Source organism: Aspergillus sclerotioniger (assembly GCF_003184525.1).
Source record: "Aspergillus sclerotioniger CBS 115572 chromosome Unknown BO94scaffold_19, whole genome shotgun sequence".
In the NCBI taxonomy this organism is placed as follows: Eukaryota; Fungi; Ascomycota; class Eurotiomycetes; order Eurotiales; family Aspergillaceae; genus Aspergillus; species Aspergillus sclerotioniger.
The window spans coordinates 368,065-388,335 of NW_020291009.1; the positions used below are offsets into that span (position 1 = coordinate 368,065).

The 20,271-nt window shown below is 51.1% G+C and overlaps 5 protein-coding genes across 5 annotated transcripts; 3 read left to right on the plus strand and 2 right to left on the minus strand.

The window, feature by feature from the left end:
• The first annotated feature begins 4,137 nt into the window (after positions 1 to 4,137).
• Positions 4,138 to 5,515, plus strand: BO94DRAFT_120463 (C2H2-type zinc finger protein). The gene is made up of 2 exons (XM_025605575.1): positions 4,138 to 4,301; positions 4,473 to 5,515. The coding sequence occupies exon 2, from the start codon at positions 4,497 to 4,499 to the stop codon at positions 5,334 to 5,336; it is 840 nt and encodes a 279-aa protein (XP_025465958.1). The 5' UTR covers positions 4,138 to 4,301; positions 4,473 to 4,496; the 3' UTR covers positions 5,337 to 5,515.
• A 660-nt stretch (positions 5,516 to 6,175) lies between these two features.
• BO94DRAFT_495394 (uncharacterized protein) lies at positions 6,176 to 8,735 on the plus strand. Its single transcript, XM_025609262.1, has 2 exons — positions 6,176 to 6,892; positions 6,945 to 8,735. The coding sequence occupies exons 1-2, from the start codon at positions 6,562 to 6,564 to the stop codon at positions 8,432 to 8,434; spliced, it is 1,821 nt and encodes a 606-aa protein (XP_025465959.1). The 5' UTR covers positions 6,176 to 6,561; the 3' UTR covers positions 8,435 to 8,735.
• Positions 8,736 to 9,376: 641 nt separating this feature from the next.
• On the minus strand, positions 9,377 to 11,643 carry BO94DRAFT_625549 (uncharacterized protein; the record flags this gene model as incomplete). The annotated part of the gene is made up of 3 exons (XM_025617294.1): positions 10,122 to 11,643; positions 9,930 to 10,074; positions 9,377 to 9,858 (listed from the first exon to the last, which is right to left on the minus strand). Exons 1-3 carry the CDS (start codon positions 11,487 to 11,489, stop codon positions 9,377 to 9,379), a joined length of 1,995 nt encoding a protein of 664 aa, XP_025465960.1. The 5' UTR covers positions 11,490 to 11,643.
• Positions 11,644 to 15,725: 4,082 nt separating this feature from the next.
• On the minus strand, positions 15,726 to 17,592 carry BO94DRAFT_599666 (Hsp70 family protein; the record flags this gene model as incomplete). Its single annotated transcript, XM_025616329.1, has 8 exons — positions 15,726 to 15,928; positions 15,958 to 16,133; positions 16,193 to 16,644; positions 16,691 to 16,777; positions 16,829 to 16,873; positions 16,942 to 17,079; positions 17,167 to 17,492; positions 17,544 to 17,592. 8 exons carry the CDS (start codon positions 17,590 to 17,592, stop codon positions 15,726 to 15,728), a joined length of 1,476 nt encoding a protein of 491 aa, XP_025465961.1.
• Positions 17,593 to 18,126: 534 nt separating this feature from the next.
• On the plus strand, positions 18,127 to 19,712 carry BO94DRAFT_576386 (uncharacterized protein; the record flags this gene model as incomplete). Its single annotated transcript, XM_025615132.1, has 3 exons — positions 18,127 to 18,147; positions 18,221 to 18,806; positions 18,862 to 19,712. 3 exons carry the CDS (start codon positions 18,127 to 18,129, stop codon positions 19,710 to 19,712), a joined length of 1,458 nt encoding a protein of 485 aa, XP_025465962.1.
• Between the last annotated feature and the right edge of the window lie 559 nt (positions 19,713 to 20,271).

The following is a 20,271-nucleotide window of genomic DNA, read 5'->3' on the forward strand; positions in this document are numbered from 1 at the left end:
ATACCGCAGTGCATGGATTGAATGAACCACCACCATCACCACCAACAGTCAGAAGAATGATGCCCCTCCTTCAAGTCCACTCCCCCTTAACCCGACACAAACAACCATCTGCACCAAAAATAAAAAGAAAAATGAAACAAAAAACATCCCCTCAATCCAACAACCTTTTGGTTGTATTACCCACCCACCCAACCGGCCCTCCATCACATATTAGCCCCGATCTCCGATGCCGCGCCTTGCCCTGCCCTGCCCTGATGCGCAAGCTTTCTGCTTCCCCTCCTAGTACGTAGCTACCAGTGCTGTAGGCATCAACATTTCGTATCCGGCCAATAATGATCTCCCATGCAGGGTGGAAAACACCGGTTCAGGGCCCTCTCCTCGGCAACGTCAAGCGCTTGGAATCGGGGCCTGACGTTATCCCCGGGAGGGGGGCCCTGACGCGTATGATGGATCAAGTTGGTGGTCGGTCCACATTCATTGTTATTATTATTACATCCGTGCCTTTTTTTTTCATCCCTCGGGGTGAGGAGACTAGTCCTCAATGGTGAGGCTTGGATGACTGTACTGCCCCGGTGGTGGGTGGGAGCCGGAGTAAGTATATTCAGGTTATTGTACTGTATGTATACGAGGTTGCAAAGTATAGGTAGGTAGGGTGTTGAGATGAGGGAGGATAGGGTAGGGTAGGGGGAAGGAGAATCAGGGTTCGCCAAGCTTTCTTTACTCACCTACTACCTGCTTGCTGTATGTAGACTACGTATGTACGTAGATATGGTGTGAGACCACCAGCCAAGCAAACAAGTAAGTAAGTACATGTCTACTTATTGCCAAGAAATAGATTGCATCGGATGAGAATGGGGGAGATGCGTCCACGTATGCATTCGTAGATTAAATTGATTGACAGTTTTCTTGGTATCTACTCCGTACCTATCTAGATTGCAAAAAGCTAAGACTTGCTTAGTGTTATGGATCATCGTCAGATGGGGAAGAGGGGTCCGGATGGAAACTGTTGGTAGGAGGTTACTGTGTACTAGATACTAGGCATCGAAGTAAAGACCTGGAACGAACTACTATCTCCGTTCTTATTGGTAAATTTTTATCCCTGTTCCCTACCTACCTAGGTAGACACCCTTGTTGTCCTGTCTTTGGGTCTAAGGGATTTTAGTATCTTCTACGGAGCACGGAGCAATGGGACATACTTTCTTATTGTGTAGCGATCGATCTATGTACCATGTATGTAGTAAGTGTACATTGTGGCTTAGATAAGTCATGGAGGATATTTCTGCAGGGTTCTCCGTATTGCATCTAACATCTATTCATAGCCAAATCTGCAACAACCACGGGGTCGTGGATGATGAATGACTGTTTGACAATAATTTTATCTCAATTCCTAACGGGCTATTATTGGCAGGACTGGGGGGAGGAGGGGGGGATTGAACTGTGCCCCCCTCCGCTATTGAAATCGAAGCTATTTCGGGTCCGAGTGGGACTGCGCTGCTGTTTTCCAGAACGTCGGGTTCAGTATTTTGGCGGGCGGGTGAAAATCAATCAACCTGAATAAAACAATCAAGCAGAATTTAACAGATAAAAAAATTAAAAAAAAGGACAGACCAATAAATCGACGTATACTCCTCCAGGAGTAAAAAAAGGTCTACTACCACGACCGGCCCCTCCCCACAGTCCATACATTTCCTACTCTGTAACTTACCTCCGACCTACTGGCGGCCCCCCCTCGACCATCGAACAAGCCCCGAGTCGCACGAAACCTCTACCTCCGACCAACAATCGGACAAGAATACCCAAAACGGGGGACGATCTGAGGAATCCGATCATCATGTCATGTATCATCGCCACCACGGAACGAACTTACTTACGTGTTATGTTATGAAGCCAGTCAGTCTCCAACGGTTCCGGCCTTCGACTGGCTGGCCCCCCCCTTCACTGCAAGTCTGCAACCCTGACCTGACCAAAGCAACCGGTCGGTATCATGACTAGTGCAAGATTACACCGTGAGGAAAAGGACCCAATCATGGCTCAATCCACCCCATCCATGGATTCCATCCCTCCGTGGCTAAAAGCTTGTCCGTAAGCCTCTTCTGGGGATGTAATCAGGGGCCACTTTACCCTGGCTGGCAGGGATCGACATCCTTTGCATGGCCGCACGAGCGAGGCGTCCTGGCGCGCGCGCGGCACTGGCTTGATAGATCCAGTAGGATTTCTGTCATGGGGGGAGTTTTTTTTTTGTGGCGGCTCGGCGATAGGTAGGGTTTTGGATTTCAGTTTTTTTTTTTTTTTTTTTTTTTTTTTTTTCGTAGCGATGTGTTTACTCTTGTTTTCTTCAAGTACATATCTACCTACCTGTCAAGCAAATGATGTGATGATTCGGGAACCCTGGAAAGTCTATGTATGCATCTTTGATGATTAGCGTCTTGAATGATATAATACACGGAGTCGGAGTCGGTGATGGATTCTCATTGGATGACCCCCCTTCTCTCTCCCCGGTCCAAGGGACTAGATACTTCCGGGCTGCGACCGGACGAGACTAATTCCGATTAGTCAAAATGTCTTTTTTTTTGTCTCTTTTTATTAAAAAATTATTTATTAGTACAAGTGGTTTTATTATTATTATTCTTTTTTGGAATAATAATCAAACCAAACCAAATAATTAATCGTTATTCTTACTTATGCAGCCTTTTCTCTCTCTCTCGCCCATTCAGCTGACGACAGGGAACACGTACCAGTCAGGGATCTAATCAGTTAGATTGAAGTCCAGTGGGAAGTAGAGGGAAAAAGGTGGAGGGGCTGAATTGGGCCCTGAAAGGGGTTACTTTTATTATTCATCCTCAGTTACTTGGTCTGTAAATTCTAGAATCAAATAATGATAATATACTCCGTGGTAAGAGAATTTCTAGTGACAGGGCAAAAGCCACTGGGTCTCTCTTCGCATACAGTTTGGTTGATCCGCGTGGCTACTCGTGGCTCGGAGCCTGAGGAACCTTTGGTACGGGAGGGTTCCATCCAGCCTGTCTAAGGCCACTGACTAGTAGTGCCGAAGGATGGATTCTTTTTATTTTTTTTTTGGGGCTTGGATTGGGTTGGGAAGGAATTTTGATAATAATGACAGCAATAATGATGATGGCGGTAGAAGGATTAGGTTGTAGATAGTAGTAGTAAATGGAAGATATCTATCCATGAGTGAAGAATACGATTGAACCTGAAGTATACTGTCGACTGCAGACTGCATAGACCCTTGGTTCCCGCCAGTTAGGGTCTTGCGTCTTGTAGCGACTAGCGAGGAACAAGCTGATACTCGGCCAGAGCAACAATAATACCATGAATGATGATGCCTATTTTCTGCTCCACTCCGGCGAACTAGCGTCGTGGACTTCGCTCCCAATCCACCGTGAACTTACCCACTAGCGAACTAACTCAACGGACTTTCCAGATGGCCAGAGCTTCGGGAGGGACCCTGGACGGGTTTCAAGATGCTTCTTTCTTAGTCGCCTGGCCTGGCGACGTTCTTTGCCTCTCCTGTCGCTTTTTAATCTTCGCGTCCTGCCCTTCCCATTCGACCTCTTTCTTCCCCAATCCTCCAATCCTTCCCTTTTCCTCCCCTTGCCAGCCGAAAAAGCTTGGTCTATCGTTTTCTTGGGGCCTCTCCTCGATCCCCGATCTACCCTATCTCCTCCATCCATCCATCCATCCATCATCTTACTTATCTCCTCCCGATCAACCACCTTCTCTCCCTCCTCTATCTCCACATTTACCACCACCACCACTACCATTACCATTACTACCACTACTACTATCACCAACATCTATCTATCTGTCAACTTTTACGCTACTTCTCTTCTCAGTGGATTTAAAAAGTGTCATTCGACTCAATCCTATTTCGGTCTTCTCTCGAGACTCGGCACTTCTGTGGAAGACTACTGCTCTGAGTCTTGATTGATTCGAGCGTCAAAAAGAGCAAAAAAGAAAAAGAAGAGAAAAGAAAAAGCGTGCTTGCTTTTTGCTGGTCCCTGCAATTCCACTGGGCCAGTTTGCAATTGCCATCTGATTCGCCTGTTCCCATTATCGGCGGGTCCTTCTGTGACGACCTTGTAGTGGGTTGGAATTGGATTATCGGCTCCTCTTTGCCAGATCGGCGGGGAAAATTGTTGGATACTTTCTCCATTGTGACCAGAGAAGTCAGGGGTCCCCTTTCGACTTCTCACCCCAGTCCTTCCTATCCGGGAGGCTGTCTACAAGTCCAGCGGTCTGTTACACGACAGCGAGCAGGCAAACATTCTCGAAAAGTCCTGGTGCGTACTCAAGTTCCCTCGAGTTTTTTCTCGCTCTGGTTTCTTCCCCCTACCGTCCATCCGGATCGATGGCGCCCTTTCCAGCTCCTCCGTCTGTGTGAAGGATTGTGTGGAATAGGCTGAGCAGGAAAAAGAAAAATAAGAGACTATCAACTAACGAGCCCCCTGCAGGCGATCTCATCATCAGTCTTGAACATGGCGAGCTGCAAAGCCAGTTTTGTGTCGATCCTGAACAACGACGACAACCCGGCCTTCACAGTCCGCTCAGCCCCGAGGCTATCCAGACACCAGACTGTTTCGCCTTATCCTTACCACTACGAACCTCAACAGCCCATCCCGGCGCCAGAGTTCCGTTACCACCACGCATATGTGAACTCCCCGTCGGTATCACCGGGGTTGATCCGACACCCATTCGACCCGGTGTCCGAGACCACGCAGCCCACGTCTCCTGGTTCCTCGGATTGCTCCTACGACTACATGAGCAGCACCAGCGCTCGCTCGCACTACCACCTCACCCGCCAGGATCCGAGTGCTTACCGTCCGCTATCCGAAAAGCGCATTAGCGGCAGCTCCGTCGCCGAGCCTCCGTCGCCGCAACCCTCGATCAGCAGCACCAAAGAGTCCATGGCGGCCAAATCCGGGGTCCGCAAGAACAAGTATCCCTGCCCATTTGCTGCCAGCCACGGCTGCTCGGCGACGTTCACGACCTCTGGGCATGCCGCCCGTCACGGGAAGAAGCACACGGGGGAGAAGAGCGTCCACTGCCCCATCTGCAACAAGGCCTTCACGCGGAAGGACAATATGAAGCAACACATCCGCACACACCGCACACACTCGGAAGAGATGCCCGCCGGTATCGCGACGGATCGGGATAGCGATGGCAGCGGTAGCTGGTCGACTCGGAGGAGCAACCCTTCGGTATACAACCATCAACGCTCCATCAGTGGGACGCAGATGGACGGAAGCCCGTACGAAGGGCCGATGCCCGCCAGTGGCAGTCATCGGGCCTATGAACCGATGGCGTCACGAGTATGATGAGTGAGCGGATATGTGAGAAGAGCATGACCTTTCCATTCTCTGGACATCCTTAATCTTTACATTTTATCTTTCCCATGGCGGGCCCAGCAGGTCCCGTCGGAGCAACGGCGTTATACGGAAAAAAAGGCGCCGGGGGTGGCTGCTGTGCGGCGCTCTCGCGGGGTCCCGGTGGTTTCAATTCTCTCTGCTGTTTGCATTATTATCATTGTTCTTCTTCTTTCTCTTGTACTTGTTGAAATGGCTTGTCAGCGTGTATGTGTTTGTCCTGTTTCCTTTGTCTGCCACGAATACCTCTGTTACCGGTTCTTTTGGGAGCGACGGCCGAACCTGTTTTCTGGAATGTACAATAGATCATCTACGAGATTGGGTCCAAGTGGGATCCAATGAATATCAATGGGAGGAAACCCCTCACGACGCAACCTTGTCTATTTTTGTCTCTGTAGATTGACCGACCTCCGAACCACGGATCGGGCGGGGCGGAACCGGCGTGGAGGACTGGATCAGGAACCGGATGAGGGACGTGTCAAAAACATGGGGAAATTCCCCGATCTGACATGGATTCTGGAGAATTCCATAGGTAACTACATATCTAGTATCTAGTACATGGTATGTAGTATGAAGTGAGGGTTGCAGGGGAGTGGGGGAGGGATGATGTCAGCGACCGGACCCTTGATTTCATGGGACTACATCTGATTGACTACATCCTGCATACGACGAGGAGTATCTGCTCGGAGTCTTGGGGAGGTACTTGTCACACTCGTAGGCTACACCAATTCATCATGATGCGTTCAGTCCGTCTTCAATGCAATGCGACCGTCCGGGTTTCAGCCGGGGCTGTCCGAAACACTGGCCGCCACGGGGCAGCCAATCAATCCCATTCAGCTCGCCGTCCGCCGTCGTACCTGCCTTAACCTGTCACTACCTTGGTACTCTCTCTCTGCCTGCCTTCCCTCTTCTTCCTTCGTTCTTTCCTTTTTCTTATTCTTCCTCCTCCTACGTCACGGGTCGTCCTGCCCCGCCCCGTCGCCACTCTTTTCTTTTCTTTTCTTTACTTCCCCTTCACTTCTTCCTTCCTCTCCCTCTTCCTCCTCCTCCTCTCCATCCACCATCCTACCAACTCTTCTTTCCCATCGTCTTTCATCAATCTCATCCATCACATTAGTACTCTCCTCGTCCTTCCCCATCTAGGCTCTCCCCTGGGACAGCTCCCTTCGCCCAGACCATGGCCTACTACGAAGGCCGCCAGTACCCTCGGCCGCCCGCTGGCTACAATCCCGACTACTACTACGCACCTGCTCCCCACCCCTCTAGTCGTCACCAGATGGACGTCGTCCGTCGCCGCGATGGCAGCGTCGACTCCTATGATGCCCCTCCTGGCGACTATGGTTACGAATACGGCTACGGCTATCCCCCTCAGTCCAGACCATCCCGTGTCTCCACCGTCTCGGAGCGCGTGCGCAGATCCCACTCCATGGGCCATCGCGATCCCAACCATGATGACTCAGACCATTATCGTCGTTCCCACCGCCGTTCCAGACGACATGATGACCGATGTATGCATGACTACAAAATTCTGGACAATCACTCCCATGCTGACTCCCGCAGATGATCGTCACAGGTACTCCCGTTCGCCATCGGATAGTCGCTCTCCTCCCAGGCGCCGTCGCAAGTCCATCTCAGAGCAAGCCCTAGGCGCCCTAGGTTTAGGATCGGTTGCGTCGTCGAACTCTAGGCATCGTGATCGCGGTCGCTCGCATACCCGGGATCGCCGGTCTTACTCCTACTCGCCCTCGCCCACTCGGGACAGAAGCCGTCACCGTCGGGACAAAAGTGAGCAGCGGATCGCTCAGGCCGTTCGAGCGGCCCTAGCCGCCGGCGCGGTGGAGGCTTTCCGGGTCCGGAAAGAGCCTGGCGAGTGGACCGGTGAGAAAGGCAAGCGCATCCTTACAGCGGCGATCACGGCCGGCGGTACCGACGGACTGGTGGATCGGAATCCGGACAAACATTCCAGGCGCCATATCCTTGAGTCTACACTGGCTGGCCTGGCTGCCAACCACTTCATTAACGGATCGAGGTCCCGGTCGAGGTCTCATGGCCGGGGGCGCTCTCAAAGCCAGGGCGGGCTAAAGAATCTGGTCGCCACAGGTGCCCTGGCCGCAGCGGGTAAGGAGGCCTATGATCGGTTCCGGTCCAAGTCTCGCCCTCGGAGCTGGAGTCGGGGCCGATCCAGCTCTCAGGATAGCTATGATGACCGTCGCCCTCGGAGACGGAGCAAGAGCGTGTCCGACTACATTAACCAAGGAATGGAAGCTCTAGGCCTAGGAAACAAGGATAGCCGTGACAGGAGAGGCCATGGCGGCCGCTCGTCTCGTCGTGATGATTATTCAGACGACGAGCCATCCAGCGAGTACGAGTCGCGACGCCATCGAAGCCCACGGCGCTCCAGGCACTCTAGAGATGTGAGTCGACCTTTATCCACTGCCACCACCTCGACACGACCTTCCGCACGCACCACATCCAAAGGAATCGGCGAAGCTGGTCATGGTCGTGTCAACCCGCATGGGGATCGTCACTCCGAGGATTCTGATTCTGACCTGGGAAGTAGTACCGATGAGGAGAACCAACAAAAGAAACTTACCCGGAAAACACTTGTGAAAACGGGCCTGGCCGCAGTGGCTACCATTCACGCCGCACACAGTCTACATGAGAGCATGGAAAAACACAAAAAACGAGCCGAATTGCTTCGAGAGGGTGAGATCACGCCAGAAGAAGCTCGCCGCCGTCGTCTTAAGGGTCAGATTGGGGATGTAGCCAGCGTCGGCCTCGCTGCTCTGGGAATCAAAGGTGCAATTGGGGAATGGAAACATGCCGAGGAAGCTCGCCGCGAGCGACATGAGTTTGCGAGAGGATGCGATGAACGACGAGAGCGACGACACCGCCGTGTCCAGAGCCAGGGTCCCGCGTCTCGACCGCCGCAGACGGTGTATCCAGATGAGATTGAGGAACACCATCCTTCCGAGTATGGGTCAACTTCGGATATCCGGTCTCGGTCCGTGGGTAGATCGTCGAGGACCCCCGTTGTACCGTATGCGTGAATAACCGTGAGGAAAATTGCTTATCCAGACATGTGCCACGATAATGATTGATGATTGATGACGTTCCTTGCACCAATATTGATTTGATTTATGACTTCTTGTTGTATACGTATATCGCTGGCCTCTTATAATGAGTTTGTTGTGTTTGTTGATTGGTTCACATCTACCCATTTGACTGTGCGAGCCTACGGGTTGTATAGTACATGGCAGTCGATATCAAAAGTAGAGATTGCTGCCATCATATTGTGTACCAAGCGCTACGGCAAAGATATGAATGAACAGCATAATCCATTCCCGGCATGCAGACATATAAGCATGCCTGTAGAATCTATCAAGGGGGGCCGTAGACCATCCCATCCACGTAGCATCCGACGGAATATTTACAATACAGACATATGGGTAAAAGACAGGGCAACACAACACCGGGTATGATATCTCAACAGGCAGCCACACCCCTGCTGAATAGATGGGCAGAATCATCAACGGAACAACTAGGAATCAGATCGTCGATCGGGAGAAACCAAACAACTAAATGCAACAGAACTCGGGCAGGGAGTAGGGGAATGTGGCCAAACACGAACAGAAACGGGTGGACGGACGCAGCAAGGGAGAGAACGGAACGCTCGATTCTTTTGCCAGCAGTGGAAGCAGATGCAACAGGATGCGGGCACCATTAGACAGGAGAAAACCTGGCAGGGAACATGTGTAGAAGAACATAAAGGAAAGGTCAAGCGCAGCTAGCTGTACATCCCAACAGGGCGAAGGGAAAGGAACTTTTGCAGATGGCATTTCCCAGACTGGGTACCATGAAGGAGCCAGGCCAATGCAATGAAGGTATCAGGTCGGAGCTGACGGCGATGGGTGGGGAAATGAGGGTAAATAGACGCGACATTGCAAGGAAGGTGTTGGTCGCGTTTCACGTCCGAGAGATGCCGTGGGCGATCATCGATCAGCATTGAGGTTCAACCAGCTCATGTCCTCGTTGACGTTGGCGGCCTTGTGTGTTGGCATGGGTTCCGTGACTTCGGGTATGAGGATGCTAGACCCCCGTGTGTTGGTGCGAGAAGGGTCAAACAGTCGGTAGTCACTGTCGGACGGCGCTGCTATTGAGGGAACATGGGTGCTGGGGTTGTAGAAGCTTCTGCTGTAGGTGCTACTTGGAGGCCGGCCTGCCCAGCTGCGCTGCTTCCATTGTGGGTCACCCTCCAAGTCTGCACTCATCGAGGAGGCGCTAGAGATACGAGCAGACTGGCTTTCTTGGATGGCAACATGGCGGCCCTCGGAGGAGATGATAGACGAGGCATGCTCAGTTGTGGGGCTACCGCTTATCACCTGTCCCAGCGGCTTGGGCTCTTCCAAGAACCCAAAATCCAGTGGCGTGAGCGTCTTCATGGCCCAGCCTTTCGGCTGCGGCTTGGCGGCCGCTGAGGGGGTTGGAGAGACTGCGACTGCGTCCCAACCAGACTTGTCGCGCTATTGTCCTGAAAATACCGACTCCACCCTTCATTGGTCCTCCGGTCACCTGCTCGGCTTCCGGAGTTGGAGTCTTGGATTTCGAGTTCTTTGTCCAAGGCAGCGCTTGAGTAGATGCTGGGTGAAGAGGACTCCTCAGTGGAGTGGATGGTCGTCAGCGGACTTGACTTCAGCGGAGTCAAGTTCTGTGCAAAGGCGGGCGGGCGCCAGCCACCCTCGGTGTCTTCTCATCACCCAAACCGCCCGAGAAGATTGCGAGCGAATCCACCGAGGAAGCTGCAAGAGGCACCGGGCTCTTTGCCATGGGATATGCTGACTGGGCCAAAGGCTCCACGCCCTGATCCTGGAAACTTAGCCGATCTTTATCGTTGTCGCCTCTCGCCCTCTTCATGTTCTGCTTCTTGCGTTTTATGAGGAGAAGAATGATCACCAGAATGGCCGCGACGCCCAGGATAGCTCCCAGGGTGGCGCCGACGATGGTGCCAACATCGCTATCGGACGTGTTACCGCCGGCTGCGGCGCTAGAAGAGGTGGTTGAACTTGTCGTTGATGAGGACGCGGTCGTCGTTGTCGATCCGAGAATCTGCTGTTGGCTCTCGTCACCGTAAAACAGTTTGGTGGCGTTGACCCAGCTGTTGGCGGTCTGGTTGAATATGGCCAGAGAGTCAGTACCACTGCCACTCGAGATCACCACTAATCCATCCTCTCCTTGGGCCAATGAGTAATTTTGCCGTGTGGTGGATCCCGCCAAGCTACTATCGTACGTCGGGTAATTGCTGAGGGTGATCTCCCTCTTTCGTTTACGCGACGAGGATTGGGAACTCAAGGCGGTAGCGGGATTCGCATCCTCTCCGGATGAATTCACCAACACCACGCTCGTGACCGTGTTGGGTGCAACGTCCATATCGAATGATTCTAGCACCTTGCTCCCATCGGATCCGTCCAGGATTGCACACTGCACACCAGTGGACAGCGATTGGGCAAGTGTCACGTTGGAGCTATACCAGCCCAGGGTGGGGTCGAATAGGTGGACCTTTTTGGGAGTTGTCGTACCACCCACCAAAGCTGCCTGGCGACCATTCCAGGGTAGGAGAACGGGCGCGACGGCCGGTGACGCTTCTGTCGCATTGTGAGCCGCAACCGAGTATGGCGAGGCCGTGCTTAAAACGTATGTATCGGACGATGCGACATCTTCGTCGGTTTGGTGACCGCCGTAGACCAAGATTGATGAGGAATTCGACAGGTAGACGGCCCTGTGGTGAGTGCGATTTCCCATAACTGATTGCGGGGGTTGAATAGTGGTCCATTTCTTGTCTTGAAACGAATATCGCTGCAAGCCCGGTTGATTCGACGAGGCGGTTCCGCCGACTATGTAGAGAGCTTGCTTGGTTTCATCGCCATCGGTGCCACCTATCACACACGCCGCATCCGAGACGGCCTCACCCATGGTCAGTTCGGTCCATGTTCCATTGCGCTCGAGAGGTATCGATGCGAAGCCGTTGGCGGAGTAGGTGTAAAGAGTGTTGTCGTATAGAGCAGAGCAGTGGCCTTCCAAATCCACAGGGGGCTTCGGAACGAGCATATCGAATGATTCCGAGCGGGGGAGAAACGAGAGATTCTTCGAGTGTACCAGCCGAAGACGATCAGGAAACAACCAGCCGCCCGAGGTCACACGCAGGCGCAAGGACGGAAAAGGAATGGAAGATGACAGCCGGAGCACTATCGCATGGTCGACGCGGTAGAGGGTCGTATTGTCGCACGAGGGGCGCAACCGGGGTTGATCGCGAGTCGGAGCTGGGATTGGAAAACGTATGGTTCTATAGCAAGCGAGGGTGCGTAGTGTGCTGATGAGTTGGGGTATACAGAGACCCGAACGACCGAAATGTTGCAAGAGGGATGTGCTTTGGGTGAGAAACGAATGGCGGCCTGGCAATGTGGGTGTCAATTGGGGTAAATTCAGGGGGGGGAAGAGAGACAGAAACGATGGACGGAGTGCACGATATCAAATCGGCAGCAAACGTGAAAGAACGAAGGGGAAGCGAGGCAGCAAAGAAGGAGACAGGAAGCCAGGCAGAGCCAGGCAGAGGACGAAAAGCCAGCGGGCGGAGGGGATGAGAAGGAGAGTGTCAGGAGAGGGTAGAGACGAGGGAGGATTGTATGGGTGAACGATGGAGGGTGAAACGCCGGCGGGCAGCTTAGACCAGCACTAACTAACAGACGCAGCCGAGAGAAACTCACCCTTTCGGCTAGCACGGGCACGGCATCGGCGATCAGTGAAAGGGGGGGAGGAGATACGGAGTAAATGAGACTGAATTGAAAAGCAAAAACAAGAAAGAGAGAGAGAAATATAATAGGTGTGCACAGCACAGTGCTTGGTGGAGAGAGAAGAAGAAGAAGAAGGAGAAGGAGAGAGAGAGAGTGGAGTGGAGTGGATGTGAAAGTGAAGTGGGAGAAAGAGAGGGAGAGAGACACGAGGGAAGGAGCGAAAAAGGAGGAGGCGGCGATGGGAAGGAGCGACCAATCCTGGACTGCCTAGATACCTACCGAGTAGTACTGCTACATACTTACTATGTATTTGCTGGTACCTCCATGCAAGTACTACTATCGAGGATCTAGTTAATCTACAAGTCACCTACTTAAGCTACATCCATGACCTGCGCCCGTCCCCGGTCCAAAGGGTGGTTTATTTTGGTCGCGACCAGGGAAACCGGGTAGGTCCTTACCTCACAGTGGAAGTGTACCTGCATGATGCTGCTGCAAGGTGGTGCCGCATCGCATGTGGGATGATCCAACATCCTCTCCCCCAGGGTGTCATGGACTCAGTCATAGTGGAAGTCAGCCCGTGGAAGGGCCAACAATAATAATGAATGAATGGATGGCCTTGCTGTGAACTCATTTAGGCATAGGTCCGACCCCCCCGACCCCTTGGGCCCCCAATGTCATCCTTTAGTTGGACACCCACGGGTCTCGCACCCTTGGAACGCAGCTGAAGATCGGAGGGGGAATGATCCCGGATTCTTGCTCAACCCAGGCTCTCCGATCGAGCTGAAAACCATGCGATCGCATCGGACCAAAAATGGTGCTGCCTTTATCCGAAGCAAGTTCAAGCAACGTCGAGAGAGTGTGAAAGAAAAGGAAAGGAATTCACAGAGTCCCCACCGTGGAAATGCCTAACGGCGGCCACTGGATGGTGCTCTGATTGCGCCATCATCCTGGGTCTTATCAGTCAGCAACAACCCTGCTGAATTAATATACAGAGTATTAAATTGACCGAATCCCTGCAACGGACGGCGTGGTGAAGAGATAAAATGATAGATAGCTAGATAGGTACGGAGGTAAGTACATGACCGTTGGGGGGTCCTCGTGCGCCGACCGGATGGTGCCAGTTGCAGCCCGATTATTGGCCTACGCGACTAGTCAGGAACAGCCGCGGCCTGACTGGATGACGCAGGTACAATCAAATACTACTACTAGTAGTGGCCACTGCAGCGGAGATATGTCTGTGGCAATTGGCAATATTGATATTTCGGGATCTCTCACACTTGCAGTCCCGTCTATTTATAGGTCCGACGGCCACCATCTCAATATCTGCTCCGTACTGCGTCGTAGTCGTGTTCGATAACGGTACCTGAAGCGAAACTGACTCGTGGCCGGGGGAGCGGTACCTACGGGTCACGGGTGGGTTCACGGCCAAGTCGTTTCATCCGCCCCACTCCGGTTGACGGCGCTGTTGATTGGGTGACGGGAAGCCCTGACGTAATCTCTCCTCCCCTTGACCATGAATGATCATTGATACCTATGTATCTACTCCATACTCTCGAAATAATAAGAACAAGCAACGACTGACTATCTTCCCCCAATCAATGAACAGTATCTGAACTACTGCGATGGGTTACCAAGTCAGTGAAACAAAACCTAGTATAGATCTATATATTATATATAACTCCTACTGTCAATTAATACTCTCTACCAGTCTAAACATAATCCCAGCCCCTTTAATGAAATATAAAATCACAATACTCATAATCTAATAGATCCTAATGACTCTACTCCCCTAAACTTAACAAATCATAATCATAGAGATTAGATAGAAGCATCAACACCAGCACAAGACAAATCCATGATCCCTGATCAAAGTACACCCACCCGTCACCCATCACCCATCACCCATCACTGAACCATTTAGACTCTTTGAGAACAAAACCAAAACCAAACCCAAGACCAACAGCAAATTAAATAATTAAACCGTATAGTTCTAAACCAGCCACCCCAAGACCCAAGATGAAGACCAAGACGAGGACCAAGACCGAGACCGAGATCAAGCCCAACACAACACAACACAGCACCCTACCACACCAAAACCCCAAGCCCAAGCCCGCCTGATACCAAACCAAACCAAACCAAACCAAACGAGAGGTATCAACAAACCTACCCGAATAACCCAACGAATGACACCATCCCTTTCCTATCCGCATGCGAAGTCTTCTACACCGCTCCATTCCAACCTATAGCCAGCATATGAATGGTGACACGGGCCATTCACCTACGTCACTTTTAAAAAGAAAGCGTCAGGAGTAGCGACGTGCAAAAAGTACCACCCCTAACCTCTCCCCCCCCCTCCTACCTCTACCCGGAAAACAAACTCTGCCTAGGTCAGGCCAGCTTGCTATTTACTCTACCAGGTTAATCGAGTGGAAGTGGGGGGTGGGGATGTAGAGGTATGCCCGGAAGGTTAGATCTTAGAGGATTACCCCAGTAGGGGGACATTCTAGCTCGTGAGGGCTGGGACGGTTGACTACGACTGCATCTCATGGCAGTGATTGACCTGTCGAGTAGATGGGTAGAGCTGAGGTTGAGGAGGAGAGTGGCTGGCGGACACGTCACTACTTAGTACTACTTACTACCGGAGTAGTCAGTAGGAGGTAGGTAGGTAGTACAACAAACACTAGGTAAGAGATGAATACGAGGAGATGGGCCCGCATCCCTGTTCTCATGTAGTACTCACGGTCTTTGCTTTCGAGTGTCATGACATCATTACATTCATCCATCTCCCAGTAAGCTATCCATTGGGTCATCAATACATTAGCAATCCACCCACTTCTCATCAGTCTCCCGGTTCCATCAATCCATGTTCCCCCCACCACCCAAAAAAAGAAAGAAAGAGCCGCTTCATAGCTTCTTCCAACGTTCACACATAACCACCGGTAAGATTACCAGGTAAAGGTGCCAACACCACCAAACAGGCGCATCCATCCAAGCTTCCAAGGCAAGGCGAAGAAAAAAGAAAACAAACAATAGCTGACTGCAAACGAGGCTCCTATGGGTCAGGGTAGGTAAGGGATCCTTCCCGATTGCCCTATGACAGGGTGTGGCGTTTGCCCTGTGCGACGTTGGGAGTCATCAATGGGCGATAACTCCAGGAATGGGAGAAGGAAGAGGGATAATCGAGTTCCCCCGCGGAAAAGAATGGAAGGTAATGGAAGGAAAGAAACATACCATGGAGTTCACAACTCAGGAAGGTGTCTCGCTGACTCGCCTTACGGTTGTGTCGCTTAAGCCCATGCCGGATAAGCCGTGCAGCCTCCACAACGATTCCCCCCCTCTCTGGCCTCTGATATCTCAATTTTCTCCTCCCCTCGGTTGAGGTTGATGGAAAAATTCACTATGAGATGGATTTGATAACACTTTTGCTCCTCTAAGGTTATTGAGATGTGTTTATCAAGGTCAACATCCCTGAGGTCGAGTGATATGAATTCTACCTTCTCCCCAACGTCCACTAAGAACACGCAATTCTGGGATTAGTGAATGACTGGTATAGTCAGATCTGATGCAGCTCACTTGTAGTCTCATAGCTTGGGCGGGGATTCGGATTGTCAATCGACAGCACCTGGACCTCTTGAATTTGTGGCATGGCAGCGGGGATATAAAAGAGATTAAAGATCATCGAGTCGTGGTAGTCTCCCTCGTAGACAAGGTTCTGAATATCAATGAGCCTCAAACATGTTAGGTTTTGAGCCAAGGCTACTTGCCTTTTTAATGATCCAAGATACCTTTCTTTGCTGGCCTTTTGTGCCACTCGAACTGTTTACGGATGTCCCTCATCGGGCTCTTGGGTGAAGAAAGGAGAGTGGGATGATAGATTCCATAACTGCGAGCACTCTTTGTTCTTGTATGAATCACATCGCTAATGCCTTTAAGAGCTGAGCCATACGAAGTTGCAAGCTCCCTGGCACGGTGTTAGACTGCCGTTCCATATAGCTCGACTTGAGCACATTGAAAACTTACGGGCTTTCAGGGTACACCAGTCGCAATCCACTATCGTGGAATACATTCCCATACAAACTTTTGGCATAGGCAGAATCCGCGAAGCCGCCGGTGATGCACAAATGATTCACTGCCTCTTCGAATTTGCGAAGCTCGCTCTGGGCTTTACTAACGATTTCGTGGATGGCTTCGATTGATGTAGTGACGGTTTGCATAAACAAACCTTGCAGCTCTTCATGGCTTATAATAATACACCTACCCCTTGAGCCGTAATGAGCTGAATTAATTGTTCCTAGATCGAATGGCAAAACATATCTGCCTGTCGATCCGTCGAAGGACCTTTTGAGATCTTCGAGACGCTGCATGAACTCACTCTGTAGGCCACCAGCCCCTTCAAACACATATTCAAATCCCATGAACCACTCGTTCATCAAGCGCAAAAAGTTTGTGTCGATTGTCATCGACCCGCCTATCTTCCCTATGAGTGTGTTAGATGTTGAATTGCAGCGGTTAACGCACAGGATGGAAGACTCTTACCGTGAGATTAGTAATCTGTTGCAGATTCAAAGTTGGTTCTTTGGAGATAACTTTGTAGCATGCCAAATCCTAACGCATGGTTAGTGTTGAGAGCCCAAATGTGAGCACCTGGAAGCTCACGATAGTACAGCCTCCTATATCACAGAGGACAAACGTATGACCAGTCTGTTGTTTCAAAGGTCCCGCCCGTCAGTCAAGTATATTTTCTAACATCTTGCAGATTCTCCACTCACCTTTATATTCTCCTTCTCCTGTTGCAAGACATACACTGCAGCCGCATCTGATTCGGATGAGAGATGCACATCTCCCGGGGTTTCCGTGCCGAAGCCTGCATTCCTGATTGCTTGACGCATGGCATCTTGAGCATTTTCCTTCCAAAGGACAGGCGTAGAAAATCAGAAGTTCATATGCGTGTCAGGCTGGTAAGAATCGATACTAGATTGCAATTCCTTGCACACAAAGAGCCGGATTTGTCGGAGGAAGTCGGAGACCATCTGCGAGGCAGTCTTGTTCAACGGTCGTCTTGCTAATCTTTGACGCGTGTACTTCTCTAGCTCAGTGTCTCGGATGTCATCGGGTTTCGTATCATCACCAAGCAAGATTTTGAACCAACTGTACGTAGGAGGGTTGCTGCGTGCTTGGAAACCCCACTTAGGCTGCTCAGAGCCCGGTGGGTAACTGATGCAAGTAGGCGTCTTCGATGTCTGTGGCCCCTGTGCGCCCGGCCACCGCAGCACTTTAAATTCATGGTGTCCTTGCGGGTTGACAAGAGCCACAACAACCCCTGAAAGTGATCAGCGCCTGGATGAAGCCCAGACAAAAAGCTGGTACTCACCGGTAAATGTGAACCCCAAATCGATACCGACGGACACTGTCTGGGGCATTGTGACGGGTCTACAGACTGTATACAGGGGTTGCAGGGTATTTGCAGGGAAAGTTGGGGAAAGAATAGAAACGCGGATGGATAAATGAAGGTGGGGGGGAGGGAACAGGAAGAAAGGAAGAAACGAAGAGACAGGTCGATGAGCTAGTTAGTAACCTTCCGTTTGCCAATTCCTCCGAACCCTCCGAAGATGTCGCTCATACAGCCAGTTCCATGCTTGGCGGCTTGCCACCCGGTGACCTGATAGGTCTTCTCCGGAAGACCATGGGAAATCATAGGCTGGTACCCTCGCACTGGCTCGTTTGGAGAGCACTAGTCGAAACCGGGCTGACTGGAGGGAGGAGGAAGGCAGGAGAATAAGAAGAAGAAGAAGGAGGAGGAGGAAGACGGAGAAGAGAGAGAGGAGCGGGGAGAGAGACGGAAGAAGCAGAGAGGACAAAGAAACCGAGTTACCCAACCCCCCTCCCTTCCCTCCTATCCTTTTGTCTTCAATTCCTTCTTCCCACCCCAGTATCACCATCACCGCTGTAACATAATGGGAGATAATCAAGTCAGGGTAAGCATTAATCCTGATCTCGTACTTATAACTGACTTATAGGCCCCTTGCTAAATCCTACCCATCCTTATAGGACGCATCCCCCCAGGGCCCTTCGCCGAAGCCCATCCACGAAGAACCCCAGCCTGCTTCGAGGAGTGAGACGCAGGAACAAACCGACGATGTCGGGGCCCTTAAGACCGATATTGTTCGCCTCAAGGCCGCGCTGCATGGGGAGAGAAGGGAGGGCTCGAAGCAAGGGTGGTCGAAATTCCCCGGAGAAAGTAGCTGGCCCGCACCAGATCCCACATATCCTCCAATGGGATTTCGAGATCTCTTCTTTGCAGCAAAATCATGGGCCGAGTGCTACGTCGAGGAAGATACAGCCGTTCTGGCAAAATCCTCCACCAATGAGAAGCAAAGCATTCTCCGTGCTCTCGAGGGCTACTGTGTACAGGACTTAGACTGGGATACATTCATAGGGTCTCTTCCTTATCCGATCTGTGACACTGCGCCCCGAAAACTTGCCCAATCCATGTTAGTGAAGGATGTCATAGACAAATTCTTCATAAACCCTTTCTATTACTTGGACGAAATGACATATCATGAAGAGAAACAGACTGAAAAGTCTCCATCTTTCCCTCAACACCTCCAGCATCTGTTCCAGCAGTTTTTGACGGGTGGGACCATATCACCACATTTCCATTACTCGTTATGTACTGACGAAGTATACAGCAAGCCCTGCGTCTGCCATGAACTGGAAAACCGAGACCGTTCGTCTTGCCAACTCGGCTGAAGATAACCAAGCTCCCAACACCGAACTGGGCATGCGTACCAAAAAGCGGCGCGAGGAAGCAGCTCGGTCCTTTGCTTCCTCCATGCTAACTTACCCTCCGTTCCTAATACTACTGCGTGAATGTGAAGACCCCAAGCGTAAGGCGGATCTCGTTGGTTATTACCAGAAAGCCCAGGAATTGGCTATCTGCCTCGACCAATGGGGGGAGACCTGCGAGTGTACGGATCTCAAGCGGTTGAGCCCGTCCGTATTCTCTCATCGGTCGGAAAATATGAAGGCTCACTATAACCATCATATAATGCCTGCCGACAAAGACGACCGGTTAGATGGGCATCAGATTCTGTTCATTACTCAGCCGGTCGTATCGCGCCTGCGGGGTGCCGCTTCAATCAGCATCGAGGAACGATGGGCCATAATAGAAGCAGTGGTCGAGGATGGCAAGATGATCAAGGAGGAATACGAGAAAATGAGCGAGGAGCAAACTACACGAAATCATGAACGGGGAAGGAGGATAGCGGAGGAAAACTCGAGGCAGCAGGCAGAGTGGGCGAAATTGGAAGCTAGAGACGACGACGAAGGGGAAGAGGAGACTGAGAAAGGGGTAAGCACCAAAAAGAGGGGGAATAAGGAGAATGAGGAAGACCAAAAAAAAGAGCAAGATGATAAGGATGATGACAACGAGGGGAAACGACCAAAGAGAGTGACCAAGGAGGTGAAAGTGAAAGAAACAAAAAGAAGAGGGCGCCCAGTAAGAAAAGGCAAGCGAGTGGCAAACAGAGAGACTTCGTGATATAACTTACTCTGGCTTGTTTGAGTCTGTTCTATATTCATTTCATTGTGTTCTTTATCTTTTCTGCTTTGCTGCTTTTCTCCACTCTACGGACCGTCAAATCCTCTTTCGGTAATCCCAATGCTTAGCCCCATCTCATTTAAAAAAAAAGAATGGGAAGAAAAAAGGACACACTAATCACCCACCTATCTATCCCGGTCTTCACCCTAAGAAAAATCGAGTACAATCCTCCTATACAACATCCCAATACCCCAATAATCACTACTACTCCGTACATTATCTTCACTTCATCTTCCACCTACAAAGCACACAATACGTATCCAATACCACTCGCCCAGCCCAGCCCAGCCCAGACCAGACCAAACAAACCAACAAAACACCACCATTACACATCCCGCCTATTCATACACCCCTCCCTATTTGACACAGCACAGAATTAGGCAATCGGTTTTCCCTCTCCAGTATGTAACTCACCAATTCTAAACTCTTCTTCACCGCTGGATCTGGTTTCTAACCAGAGAGATCAAACGGTGTGGTTACATGAAAGTATAGGTTGTCT

Coding starts and splice junctions, on each gene's coding strand:
- BO94DRAFT_495394 (XM_025609262.1), top strand. CDS start 6,562: ATGGCCTACTACGAAGGCCGCCAGTACCCTCGGCCGCCCGCTGGCTAC. Junction 6,893..6,944: donor CAGACGACATGATGACCGAT/GTATGCATGACT, acceptor TGACTCCCGCAG/ATGATCGTCACAGGTACTCC.
- BO94DRAFT_120463 (XM_025605575.1), top strand. CDS start 4,497: ATGGCGAGCTGCAAAGCCAGTTTTGTGTCGATCCTGAACAACGACGAC.